This window comes from Sinocyclocheilus rhinocerous, unplaced genomic scaffold (genome assembly GCF_001515625.1).
Source record: "Sinocyclocheilus rhinocerous isolate Xijiao unplaced genomic scaffold, SAMN03320098_v1.1 scaffold993, whole genome shotgun sequence".
Classification (NCBI taxonomy): Eukaryota; Metazoa; Chordata; class Actinopteri; order Cypriniformes; family Cyprinidae; genus Sinocyclocheilus; species Sinocyclocheilus rhinocerous.
In genome coordinates this window covers 1,664,216-1,678,861 of record NW_015639771.1, presented here as the reverse complement: position 1 = coordinate 1,678,861, position 14,646 = coordinate 1,664,216, and the positions used below count along the sequence as shown (strand labels likewise).

The window sequence follows — 14,646 nt, the reverse complement described above, 5'->3', positions numbered from 1 at the left end:
TGTGTTTCGTTGTGAAAGCGAAACTACTTTGTTTGGTCTTCCAAAAGAGGACGATATCTGCTTCGTCATGCCTGGAGCTGATCCGTGCTGGTCGCTGAGGAAATACTTCAACTTTGTGCTGTGGATCGCCGGATCGGCTTTCACTGTGGACGAAGCGGAGTCCAGCGGGTCGTCACATGTGGTTGCCGCAGGCATCACAATATGGTAAGGGACGTAACATTTCCGTCACACGCTTGAGGTATTCGGCCAATCACAACGCACTGGATAGCTGGCCAATCAGAGCACACCTCGCTTTTTCAGACCGATGAGCTTTGTAAAAATCGACACGTTTCAGAAAGGCGGGGCATAGAGGAGAAACAATAATGTACATTATGTGGAAAATAATGTGTTTTTTGAACCTTTAACCGCATAAACACATTTCATTACACCAAATACACAAAATAATGTTCTTTTTAGCAACATCATATGACCCCTTTAATGCATATCATGTCCGGCAGAAAAAAAAGAAGCCCTGTTTATTTGTGTAAATGTATGCAGGGAAAACATTTTTATTTTTTTATTTTTTTTAAGTTACTTTATTCTTCATTAAATACCAATCCTTTAGGTGTTGTTTTAAATCAATAAGACCTTTTTTTTCATTCAATTATTATTCAGTAGCTTCTATATCACTTTCTCATAAATAGTTTGTTAAATGTTTTATTGTATTTTTATTTTATTTTCAGATTATCTTGATATAAATGTATTCTTGTATCACCCACTGATATCTTATTTGATTTGATTTTCAGATCATCATGATATAAATGTATACTTATATCACCCACTGATAGATTATTTTCAGATTACCATGATATAAATATGTTCTTGTATTGCCCACTAATAGAAATCTGTTCTGTCTGGCATTAGTACGAAAAATTTTAAATAGCGCTTTACAGTATTTCAAAAGGGATGCAGATCCCTGTCTTAAACTTTATACATATTGTCTAAACATCCCAAACCATGTGGTATCCTATGAATGCCCTTAGGGTTTGATATCAAAGACAAAGGACTTTTCTGACGCCTATGACTCCATATACAAAAAACTGACCTCCATAAAGGAGAGGTTAATCATGACAGATGGACTTCAACCTGATATTCTTACCAAGAAGACCCAGGCCGACCAACTCAGGGTGAGCAGCAGAGAATATAGCTGTTTCCGACTTCAAAAATGTTTTGCTTTGCATGCAGCTTTTTGAGTTTCTTTTTAAACAGCTGTTTTGGTTTTAATCTCTGCATGTGGTATGCTGTAGACGTACAGTGACTTTTGATTCGATCGTCTTTCTGCACACACTAAAAGAGTCATGTGAATAATTTAAGGAGCTAGGTGTTATGTCACGCTGAGCTCAATGTGTTTGCGCTGGTTGATCAGAGTGGCTTGTCCAGGTGTGAGCGGGAAAGACTCGCTAGGGGCAGACTGAATGTAAAATGAGTGTGCATCTCTCTGCAGGTCATTAGAAAGGACTTGGAAGATTGTGAAGCCCATATCATAGCTCTCGAGACACTGGTGTCATCCAGCCCTGCAAACAGGACAAAGTTTGAGCGTCTGTATGCAGAATGGAAATTGCTTTATAAGGCAGTTCGGGTAAGATTTGTTCTGCTCAAGATTCTTCGAATTTCCTGTCTATGGTTGTAAATTTAATTCAAGTTGTAGTTCATCCAAAAATGAAAAATCTGTCATCAATTAGTAACCCTCATATTGTTCCAAAGTCTCTTTTGCTCACTCACTAAGACTGCGTTTTAGTGCTGTCAAACGATTAATCGCGATTAATCGCATCCAAAATAAAAGTTTTTGTTTACATAATATATGTGTGTATACTGTGTATATTTATTATGTATATATAAATACACACACATACAGTATATATTTAAAAAATATATCCATGTATTTCCATGTATATATTTATATTCATATAATTGATATTATATATAAATATTTTAAATGTATAAACAACATATTTTTCTAAAATATATACATGCATGTGTGTGTATTTATATATACATAAATATACACATTACACACACATACATTATGTAAGCAAAAACTTTTATTTTGAAAGCGATTAATCGTTTGACAGCACTACTGCATTTATTTGATCAAAAGTACAATAAAAACAGTGATATTGTAAGATATTATTACAGTTTAAAATGACTGTTATCTGTTTTAATTCTTTTAAAATGCAATTTATTCCTGTGATGGTAAAGCTGAATTTTCAGAAGCCATTACTCCAGTCTTCAGTTTCACATGATCCTTCAGAAATCATTCTAATATATGCTAATATGGGGTTCAAGAGACATTTCTTATTATTATTAGCATTGAAACTGTTTTTACTGTTCGATATCTTTGTGGAAACCATGATACATTTTTTTCATGATTTGTAGATGAATAGAATGTTCAAAAGAGCAGCATTTAATTGAATTAGAATTATTTTTAAATTGATTTTTTTTCATGGAAATGATTCTATGGGACAATTAATCAAAAAGATTTGTTACAGAATTTACAAAAGGGTGTCTAGGAATAAACATGAGAGAGCTTTTCTCAGAAGTGTAGTCTAGTCTAAATTTTAACCAATCATGTTATCATGCTCATGCATCACCCTTGCAACTGTATACATATTTTGTGAACATGATTTATTACATCCTGTGCGCAGGCATCCATGATACAAAAGAAAAACTGTTGAAAAAAAATCTGTTGAAAGAATTTTACAGTAACTGGGGCTAATTTATCTATGGAGTTAGGAATTTGAGAGCTGTAGCAGAGGAAAGATTTTCAGAGAGTAAATGATTTTTCCTTTTTGAAAGACCTATTCCTCATATTCATAATATTTTTTATCGTTAATTGATGGAAATACAGAATTCAGAATAATGAGGTGAGGCTACATATCTTTTTACTAGCCACTTCAAAAATTCCCAACTTCACAAGTGATTTTGATTTAACCCTGAAGATCTGTGGAAACTGCTGCGATCACACCCCGGTTTCCATATCTCCCGCTGTGTGTTGATGATGATGATGAAGATGAAGAAGATGACTATGAAGGCCTTGATCAAACCTCCTTATTTCAGTTTTAATGCACACTTGTGTCCCGAAGAGATTTTTTCTTTTTTGGAAAAGATACCAGAATTTATTGCATTAAAATTCTTCTCACGTCTGTTTCGGGTTCATAATGTATGTGTGTATTTATGTGTATGTGTGTTGTTGTTCCTACCAGATGAAGGTGAATGAAAGTGAGGAGAACATTGCAGAACACGAGAGTTTCCATGACAATATTCTGAATATGGAGAAGTGGTTAATGATCATGAGACAGAAGCTAGAGTCGTTTCGCAGATCAAATGGGGAATGGAGCATCAATAACCGCCAGCATGAGGCTGAGGTACACCTATGAGCAACAATTTTGGCTGTTACTACAGTAAATATTAGTCTTATCAAGACTAGTACATGATATAAACATAACAAAGCTTCTGAAAGCTTTTTGCAATGTTTGATGCATCCTATTTTAATCTATTGTGATTTTAATATAATTATTATTATGATTATATTTTATTTATATAATTAATCTGTTGATTTATTTGTTCAATAATGTAAATGAAGAAGCAAACATTTTGTTATAAAGCAAAACAACATTCAAATAATGTGCAAACTAGACTTTAAAAAACAAAAACAACAAAAAAAGTTAAAATGTTTTTAACATTGTGTGCTAAAAAAGCATATTATGATTTATATAAAGAGTTCATACACAGTTATGGAAAACCTGGAAATATCAGGCAATTAGAAATACATTTCAGTCATGGAAATTAAGAAAAACCCGTTGTAATTGTATAAAAAAAAATTTGAATATAAGAATACAGACCAAACTAAATGATAATTAAACATTTGTTGTCAGCTATTTTCATTATCACTTTTTTATCAGTTAATTGATGCAGCATTTGTATTTTGACAGAAATCATGAATGCCATGTTACATTTTTGTGAGAGATAAAAATTATACACTTGAACCCATTTTATAAATATATTTAACTTATTTTATAAAGATATTTAACTATAGTCAAATATTGATGTTTTTCTATTAATCACTATTTGTTTCTTTGATTCTCTTGAGTCATGTCATAAAAGCAAATGAATGTTTGGCTGAGTATGCATGCATGTCTTTGTAGTATTTTAGACTCAAACTTGTTTCACTGTTGTTGTCCTCTAGAGGGCACTAGGAGAGTTTCCAGAGAAGGAGCTTCAACTTCATCAGACAGAGGCTCAGGGTCAGACCGTGCTGGCCAGAACCTCTGATGAAGGCAAAGTTCACATCCAGCAAGACCTTAAACGCCTCAGAGAGACCTGGATGTCCCTTCACACGCTTAGTCTCAATCTTTACAGGTTAGAAGAAGTAAGGCTTGCAGTAATATAGTGGGTGTTGATGGTATTAAATGAAGAAAAACTATGACTCGAGGAGCATAATTATGATATTTTGTCAGACCTGTTGAACAAGCCTCATAGAAATTGCAGCAGACATATTTCACATTCTAATTGTACTGCACCCAGTTCACCTGGTCATCTTGATTTTAATTATTGTTGATTGCTTTGTGAATCAGTGCTGTGTTCACACTATGTTTACTAGTCAGACGTTGAGGAAAAAGATACAGAAATTAGCATTTACTGTTGAACAAAGTATTTTAAAGGTGATATGTGTAATATTTAAATTTAAAATACTTCAAAATAGACAAATACCTGCTGATTAATCACTGACCTGGCCAGTACATCTCACTTTTTTCAAATAAAAATTCAATTTTTGACAACCTATTTATTACTTTAACCATAACTTACTAGGCTTCTGAATGGACATGCTGCCACAGGCGACCAAGATCCCCTATTACAGAGAACCGAGTTCCTGGACAGATGGGCAGAAGGGCATCACCAGGGAATGGATTCAGACTTTGAAGTGGGACTTGCCAAAGGAGATGAAGGAACAGGCCAGCATCAGAGATCCTACCACGGGCCAGAATCAACAGGTCACCTACAGCTGGAGAGAAACATGGAAGCAAAACCAGATCGAAGACCAGGAGGTTCAGAGGTCTGGAGAAGAGAGTGGAGTTACCAGGACCAGTCCATGGATGATGAAGTGGATGCAGTCATATCTGGAGGTGACCGTAATGTGAACAGGAAGAAGATTGGGATGGACGAAGGTGACTTGCTCAGGAGCGGTGGTCAGACTGGGGAATGGGTTGAACAACACATACCTGGTTCTGGGATTGAAGACCTTGATATAAAAGGTAGATACAGCTTTTTAAGTGGGACTGACTCTGATGCACAGAAAAGGATGCGGCAGTCACAGATCCCCCCTGATGACACTCAGGTTAGGATGATTAAAATATGATTCTTGTTATTTTGTTATATCTTGTTATAAGGCTGGAACTTATATCAGAATATGCTATGTATGTGCAGTGATTTTGCTTGCAATATAATTAAATTACATAGTAAATATTCCAGTGCTTTTATTTGATGCCGTTTTTGGCCATGCTTTATAATATTTTGCCATCTCTCCTTGTCTTTTGACTTGGTAGGCTATAATAAAGTCTTTGATTTAAACATAAGTAGCAAAATGGCATTATAAATAGTAGGGATGCACCGATACCACTTTTTCCAGTACTCGCCCAATACCGATACTTTTATTTTTGGTACTTGCCGATACCGAGTACCGATACCAATATTTTCATTGCATTTGTAAATTTTTTAAATATTGGGTACAGAAACCAAAAGAGTATGTATAATGTTAGTTGGTTAACTTCATTTATCAAATAGATAGTCAAACCAAAATTTATTCAGACACCTTCAACATTTCTCACATCACAGTTTATTCGCTATAGTTTAGAAAATGGTAATAAAATATGACAAGAACTCAGAGTTAAACTGTGTCAGAACAAATTCAGCTTTATAATGTCATATAAATTTGATAGAAATCTATGTAATTGATTACAATAAACCAAAAATTATTCATACAGCTGTCAATATTTCCACAACTATCAATACTTTGTCGGGTGACCCTTAGCCTTAATGACAGCATATAGTCTCCTGGGCATGCTGTCAACCAGTTTTACAATTTCGTTTTAATCCAAATGATGTGTGTGCTAAGTGAGTGAACATCAAAGATCACACAACAGAAGTGCGCGCTCTCTCTCTCTCTCCCTCCCTCCCTACCATTAAGTAACTTGTGCATTGTTTTACTTACTTCTTTTTGACATATCCGACCGAACTACAAACTTTCCAGTGATGTCTGTGAGAAAGGGATATTCACTCGACAAGCTCGCGCATCTGCGCCGCCGCGCGCTCAATCCACTCAGAGTGTTTTGCTTACCAGCTGGCGCAAATCAGCTATACAGGCCCGTTAATACTGAATGTTTTATATTCATTGCATACTTATACTTCGTAGATATCTTTAATCTCTAATAACTCCATTCTGCTGTCTGTTGTCTGTGTTTCTTTGTCTGAATATGGCACTTAACACATGCTGTGTGGTATCGGCGTTTGGTATCGGGACATTTTAACGAGTACAAGTACGAGTACAGGTGCTCAGTATCGGTGCATCCCTAATAAATAGTAGGAACTGTCAAAGTTTCAAACCTTTTACAGGAATAAATTGCATTTTAAAATATATCAAAATAGTGAAAAAATTATTGAATTGCAATAATATTTCGCAATATTACTGTTTTTACTGTTTGAATAAATGTAGCCTTGGTGAGCTTAAGAAACTTAAACTTCTTTAAAAAAAAAAAACTCCAACTTTTGGATAGTAGAGAAAATGAAAATGATCATTTTGTTTATTTAGTGAAAAACGCAAGGAAAACATGCCTTTATTATTTTAAACTAGATTTTTACTTTAATTTACACTATTAAACATGTTGAGTCATACTCTTGAGTCTGGTGCTATTTCAGAGCAAATACGTAAAAAGAGATGTGCAATATCATCAAAAGACTTAGAAATAGAGATTTATTTATTTTTTTTTAGCTAGGTCATCCAGCCCTAAAGCCACTATTATGCAAGCAGTGCCTAGGCTATAATCATAAATATAATCATGTCTCTTCATTTCTGCTGCAGATGGGCTGTCAGGGGCCCCAACATCTTGCTGATATGGAGGCCCAGAGGAGGGAGTTTGAAGCGTGGCTTCACAAGGAAAATGACAAACTCACAGGAATTCTGAACAACCAAAGATCCTTGAGCGATAAAGAACTGAGGATAAGACAGAATACACTCAAGGTTGGTGGTGTTTAAGTTTTTTTGCTTTCTTTTTTATGTTTTTGATTAAAGTTTCATGTGGAGTCCAAAATATCAAAAAGTGTTACAGTAAAAAACAATCTTTTTTATAGCTTTGATATCTTATTCAACAAAGCGCAGTGTAATGTTTTACTTTGGTCACAAAGAACACGCTGGATAATTTTCAGTATGTGAAGCTACATGTCTGTGGAAATCTGATGTGTTGTGTGCCGTACGTGCGTGCGTTTACATCAGTGCCGTTGGGGTTGCAGATCTGTGAAGCTTTGAAAGGCTTGTGCTCAGGTTTTACCCCAGGCTTGGAAAAATTCAAACTTCACAACTACCTGGAAGCTGTCATATCTGATGACAGTTGAACTGACAGCCACTGTGTCACATTTACTTTTTTTGTTCACAGCTCTGATTTGGGAAAGCTCTTGAATGGCAATTTGTAGGTGGTCTTCCTGTTGAATATACCCTGAAACTACTTCAATCTTTTGCATATTGTACTCTGGGGGGGAAAAAAACACATTGAGATTATCTTCAGTTAAAGGGTTAGTTCACCCAAAAATGAAAATTAGTCCATAAATTACTCACCCTCAAGGCATCCTAGGTGTATATGACTTTCTTCTTTCAGACGAATCCAGTCGGAGTTATTTTAAAAATTGTCTTTGATCTTTCAAGCTGTTTAATGGCACTCAGCGGGTGTTGCATGCATCAGTCCAAAAGAAGTTAAATAAAAAGCGCCCATTGATTATTACGTTTTGAATATGGATATTTTTCTTACAAAAACGCATTGATTCGCTACAGGAGGCCTTTGTTCACCCCCCGGAGCTGTGTGAGACACTTTTTTTTATGGATGGGCTCTTTTTATTTCACTTCTTTTGGACTGATGCATGCAACACCTGCTGAGTGCCATTAAACAGCTTGAAAGATCAAAGACAATTTTTAATATAACTCCGACTGGATTCGTCTGAAAGAAGAAAGTCATATACACCTAGGATGACTTGAGGGTGAGTAATTTATGGGCTAATTTTCATTTTTGGGTGAACTAACCCTTTAATTAAATTTCCCCTACAGCTGACAAAGTGCCCAGATGCTTCAATGCTAAGACCTGACTCTATGTTAGCAGGAACTGCTTCCTTCTCCATTAATAACTGTTGCTAATTCAGACACACTTTTACTTATAGACATAACTTAGAGATTGTCAGTATAATGTGCTCATAAAGTGTTAAAAAAATCTGTTGGATATTATTTCTGTGTGGACATTAAATTACATTGTAAAGCATTTTTATCTGCCATTTTTTTTCTGTAAAGAAATTGTTAAATTACTCAGTAATGTCATTAAAAACTGATGACTGTGAATCAGATTTGCTTATCAGTCAACTGGAAAGATGAAAATATAAAGTAGCACATTTGTTTTCAGCATTAATAATGATTAGAAATGTTTCTTAAACGCCAAATTAGCATATTAGAATAATTTCAGAATTCTGGAGTAATGGTTGCTGAAAGTTCAGCTTTGCCATCAGAGGAATAAATTACATTTTTAAATATATTCAAATAGAAACAGTTATTTTAAATTATATTAATATTTCACAATACTTCAGTATTTACTGTATTTTTTATTAAATAAAAGCAGCCCTGATGAGCATAAGAGTCTTCTTTCAAAAACGTAAAAAAAAATAAAATAAATCCAAACCCCAACCTTTTGAACAGTACTGTATTTGCATCACAAAAATTGCAAAAGCTTGTTTGATAATATTGTGGACATCAAATTTCTAAGGCAGGATTGGTCTGTAATGTTTTTTAAGCAAAGGGTTAATTTTGGATTCGAAATAACTGGATTATGATCCACAAATCTTTAACTACTACACCTACACAAACCCCTCATAGTAAATTTGTCGTGAAAATTATTATATTTTTTTTAATAGGGTTTACATGCCGGTGTAGCCTGGGGTCAGAGTCAGTTCCAGAAGTTGATGGCCGGTCGGCGGAGTACGTCAGCGGAGGAGGACGTGGAACTAGAAGAGCTGCGTTACCGCTGGATGTTATACAAGTCCAAACTTAAAGAGGCTGGTGACCTCAGAGGTCTGCTGAAACACAAGGTACAAAGAGAAAATCTGTGACCATTATTTTTCTTTTATTACTTTATTTTAAAGTTTAATTTATTAATTTTATTAATTTATATTTTTTATTTATATTGTATTAGATTAGATTATGTATTTATAATACAAATATTATTCAACTTTTATTTTATTATTATTATTCAACTTTCCCTCAGGAAGGTATGGGTACCTATTTTTCTTTACATTATTTTTACATTGCTTTTTTTTCCTTGTGCCATAAAATGTATTTTTAATGTGAAGCCATAATTTTGACTCCCTTCAGTTTTTAAAAATGGTGAACAAAATTATTATATGAAAAACACCAGGAAAGAGCAATATATATCATCTTACTACATTATTTCCAGTGCAGATTTTGATGTAGTATCATGTGTCCACCAGAAGGGGGTAGCAGATTGTAGCCGGATGCAACTAACTAAATCTAATGTTTCTGTTTGTTTCAGGGTGTCAGTGGACAAGGACAGGAGCATGTCCGAGCTGGAAAGGTAGGTTTTATTCTTTGAAAGTAGGCCTTGATGTTGTGAGTGGGCATGTGTTTAAAGTGGTTTTCAAAATCTCTCTGATCTGACAGTGGAGAATGTTTGAAGCCTTTTTGAAAAGAAAGTATTCCCTTTTCAGGTCTAGAACAGAATTGAAAGCATTGTTTATTTATTGACACCAACTGAGGCTGGTAGACTTTGTTTCTAAGATGTAACAGCGGCATGTGATTAATGATTTTGAAAGAAGGTGCTCATTTAGCAGTTTGAATCAACTGCATACTACTACTTTCTTGTTAAATATTGTTTCACTCTGAAATAAGTCAAATTACGGACGCAAAATGGTTTTTGAATGCTGTTTCATGTCGACTTTAAGAGTTTGTAAGCACTCTCAATAGGGGCTGCACAATTAATTGAATTTCTAATCGCAATTACAATTATGGATGCCACATTTACGTAATCGTTCAAACCGGCAATTAATCGTTCAAAGTCCACTTATGTTATTCTGCATGCTTAAGATATGTTTTTTCTTTCTACATGTTATCTTAAGGGTTTTTCCATTGTTTTAGTTTTAGTATAACATTATAATACCATTCATATTTTTATAATTTAAAGAAGAAACCAATCCGATGTATATTTGACATTTGAGGCTTAATACTATAGAAAAGCACTAAAGGTTTTTCAGTTAGAGTGTTTTCAGCTTGTTTATTTTCATATAAACATACGGCATGCAGTTGCATCAAACAATGGTATAAACATCATTCAATGTAAATTGTGATAATCGAAATTAATAATCGCAATTACAATTTCAAGGGAATAATCGACAATTATGATTTTTGTCATAATCGTGCAGCCCTAACTCTCAAGTGAAGTGAGACACTGTTCAGCTGGATTAGTTGGAGGGCTTTGAAATAGAGGCTCATAAATAGCACTTGGAAAGCCTGAATCAAAGCACCGTCTTAGCCCCCAAAAACAAATGCTATTTTTTAGCTCTGTTGGCTGCTTAAAAACATCAAGACAGTTGCTCCACTGCGTTTGTCTGGGGAGTGTGTTAATCTTTCTCAGTAATTTCTCAATTTTATCAGCGTTCACACCTTTTTTAACACCTCTTCTCACTCCTTCACTCTCTGGCCATCTGTTCATGAACAGTCACTTGAGTCTGCTTGAGAAGAGATGCAGGTGCCCTGCTGACTGCATATAAAAGGCTGTTCTGAGTTTGCCTGCATTATTTACATAAGCAGATATTAGTGGATGGAGACAGAAATGTTGTTTTGCACATGTAGCATTACCATCCAAATAACAAGGCTATTCACAGACGATTTGGTTGAGCTAGTTCTGCAAAATATGCAAAAAGAAAAAACCTTTTGGATTATTTTGAAATGGAGCATCCAAAATTAATTAGGAGTTATATATATATATATAATAGATGTGTGTGTGTGTAAAACGTTTGTCATTATTATTTAACTGGCCGTTCCAGAACATATTTTTATGTCATGTCTCTGTCGTGGAAATCGTCATTATCTTCTGCTGTCTTAGTGACAGGATGTGACAGCATCATGCAGGATGAAAATATACACTGCACACACACTTCAGTTGTCTCCGTCACTGACCAAATACAATCATCTAATTGTGAAGATGACACTTCAGTTGTCAATGAGGTAATCTTTCTGTAACTGTAATTACAGACTGTTCACATAGAATCTATAATTATTTGTTGTGATCAAATATATTGTCCTGTTGTATGATTATCAAGCAAGAACAATATGATTGTTGATGTGTATCTGTAAGAACAGTCTATCGTTCTATAAAGTACACCAGGCCTGAGCACTGCTGTAATTACTTTTACATTATATTGTCCTGAAAAGAGGCTGACAAAAAAAGTGTGGAAAGAAATTCAGCTTTTCATCCACCCACATTTCCTCCTCCTCACTTTCTCGTACTTCTGCACTGTCTCTCAAACACCCAGAGAGAAAGAGTTCCCATGTTCCTCAGCTTTGATACAGTTAAATAGAAAGGGTTGTATAAAGTTCAGTTATCTCACAGCCCGGCGCTCAGAGCGATGGCGGTTGTTGAGCAGCTGTGGGTGGACATTCACTCCCACAGTTCTACAGGAGCTTGAAAAACATCCTTATTTTTTCAGGTATTAATTTTTCTGTGTGAATTTGTTTTTCGGCATCCAGTGAGTCATGGAAAAATGACTCGATCATAGTGATGTTTTTTTTATCAGTCGTATAATGCTAATGAATTAGAGATGGGTGTTGTGTTGCTGCATTAAGTCACAAGCCAGGATCTATATTCTTGTCAAAGAGTTTTCTTTTTTTGCAATGTCATGATTTGGAGGAATTATATGAGATTTATATGGAATTTTTCTGCCCTTTTATCATCCACCAGAAGAAAATTATAAGCTTAGAAAAGTAAACAATTTTCTCTATGTTCTTGTTGGCAATTTAAAATTACTTTTAAAACTCAGAGAAGCACCTCTATATTCAGAATTTGAGCTTATTGTGTGTACATATTATTTTTGTAATAAATCTAGTGAGTCATCTACCTTGGCAACAAAGACTTTAGAAATACTAAGACGGTTCACCCATATAACCATGAGTGGGATAAATAGCAACGCTTAATATTGTGGAATAAATCCCGTCTTCTAAATAAAAGAGCCATTCAACAATTGGAAAAGTCATTGCGTTACTGCAGGTCCAGTCGTGTCCTGATGAGTGCTTAGGACTACACATGCACATTGGCTGGGCCAACCTGAAATTTATGCATTTTAGTACTATTTGAGGACAAGAAACAATATTAATGGACAGTTCCTGTCAGATTTTATTGCTGATTTTAAATGTTATTTAAACATGTATGAGTTTGGCCAGCAGTTTTTGAGATTTCCCCACTCAAGTAGATAGGAGTTGGCCTTGCATGCCCAAAATAGCTGCTTGGAGGCACTGAAAATATGTCCAAGTGAACTGATTTTCCTTAAAGAGACTTTGACAACACTAAGCACAAAAACTTTTTAAAATAACATTTCAAAAATCATTTTAGAATAAGATAAACCCAGAATGCATTGCAACAAGTTCACTCATGGTTTTTATCCAAGAAAGGAAAAAAAGTCGAGTTATTTTATTCATAACTGAAAAGCATCTGTAGAAAATTCTTCCATGTAATAAAAAATTAAAAATTTCATCCAAAATTTGTTTTGTATTTTTTTTTGTGCTATTGAAGCAAGGATTCCCCCAGACTTTTTTGCCAGTTGAACCCCTTTAACTTAAAGTGTTTTCTTGAAGTACCCGCGGAGATATTGTTAATATTGAGAAGTTAATATTTCAATAATTTATCAACAAATTTGCATGTTCACGGTTCTTCTCAGATGTCGGTTAATGTTCACATGACATACAATTAAATGTTTTATATACAGTATATATATATATATATATATATGTCTATGTATGTATGTGTGTGTGTGTGTAAAATATTTACCTTTTGTAGTGTTTAGTGTTGATTTTGTTTTAGTTTAAAATGATTGATTTTATTATAAGCTTTTCATCAATCACTTGTTTCAGATCTATAACTTGCGTGATTTTATTATATTTTCGGATGTTGCATGAAGGGTAATGCATACTGACAGTGATGAGCAATGACCAAAGTAATTTAGTTTCAGTTGGATTTAGTGATTTGCTACAGCAAAGTTGAGCAGTGACTGCAGTGAAACTAGCGTGATTTAAACTGTTGGACACTTGTAGTTGAGTAGAAACACCTACAGTGTTAGCGTGCAACAGCACAGCTATTTGGTGACCTCCAGAGTGAACGATCCTGTAGAAACTTAAGGTTTTGTAGTAGAGCCAATCAACATGTGACAGCATCTGTGGTTGTGTGTGTTGCAGGCGAACAGTGGTCTCGGCTTCCTGTACCGTGTATGTCGCGTGGCTCTTCCTCTCCAGCTCCTGTTGTTGGCCCTGCTGCTGCTGGCCTTCCTGCTGCCCATGATGGACGAGGGCACCAGCTGTTCACTATCCAACAACTTCGCCCGCTCCTTCAACATCATGCTCCGCTACGACGGACCTCCGCCCACTTAAGCGTCAACAGCAGCTTTTTTAAAAATACGGCAATCTGCGCTTGTGTTTATATAACAAATACTTATATTTTTTTATCATCGTTCCGTTAATGTTTGAAGTCATTTTATTCTTGGTTCTCAGCTGGTCTCGCTCCACCGTACACACACCGGTGGACCCAGCAGATCAGAAAGCGCGTGTGTGTGTGTGAGAGAGAGAATGAAAGTGAGTGGGTTGATGGATGGCATAGACACTCACAACCTGCTCGACATGATTCAAGCTGTTCATTTCTCTACAGGCGTTTGGAGAAGCCAGTGCAGCTTTTACAAAGAGCAAAACTCCCTTAAAGACATCTACTCAGGATCCATCGCAAGTCCCTCATATTTTTATGTTCGTTCTGTTGTTGCTAGTTACTAAAGTGATAGTTCACCAAAAAGAGATGTTCTGCCATCATTTACTCAACCTCATGTTGTTTCAAACATGTTTGATTCACTTTCTTATGTGTAACACATTTTTTTGTTCATACAATGAAAGTCAATGGGGTCCAGTGTTGTTTTGGACCCCACTGGTATTCATCGTATGAATAAAAACAATAAAAATATCTTAGTTGAAGACATGAGGGTGAGTAAATGATGACAGAATTTTAATTTTTGGCTGAGCTATTCCTATAAATAATTTTAATACTGTGGTATATCTTATGTTTAAACGGAATTGTGCATGGTTGTTATTCATAC

At 35.2% G+C, this 14,646-nt stretch overlaps 1 protein-coding gene across 1 annotated transcript in view; it reads left to right on the top strand.

Annotated features, from left to right (window-relative positions):
* Positions 1-14,370, top strand: part of LOC107751743 (nesprin-3-like) — a 37,447-nt gene extending 23,077 nt beyond the window's left edge. The window contains exons 15-18 of the mRNA XM_016567505.1: positions 7,115-7,273; positions 9,199-9,372; positions 9,834-9,875; positions 13,745-14,370. Of these exons, the coding sequence (XP_016422991.1) occupies positions 7,115-7,273; positions 9,199-9,372; positions 9,834-9,875; positions 13,745-13,936 (567 nt within the window). The 3' untranslated portion in view covers positions 13,937-14,370. The remainder of the gene's footprint in view (positions 1-7,114; positions 7,274-9,198; positions 9,373-9,833; positions 9,876-13,744) is intronic.
* Positions 14,371-14,646: the final 276 nt, after the last annotated feature.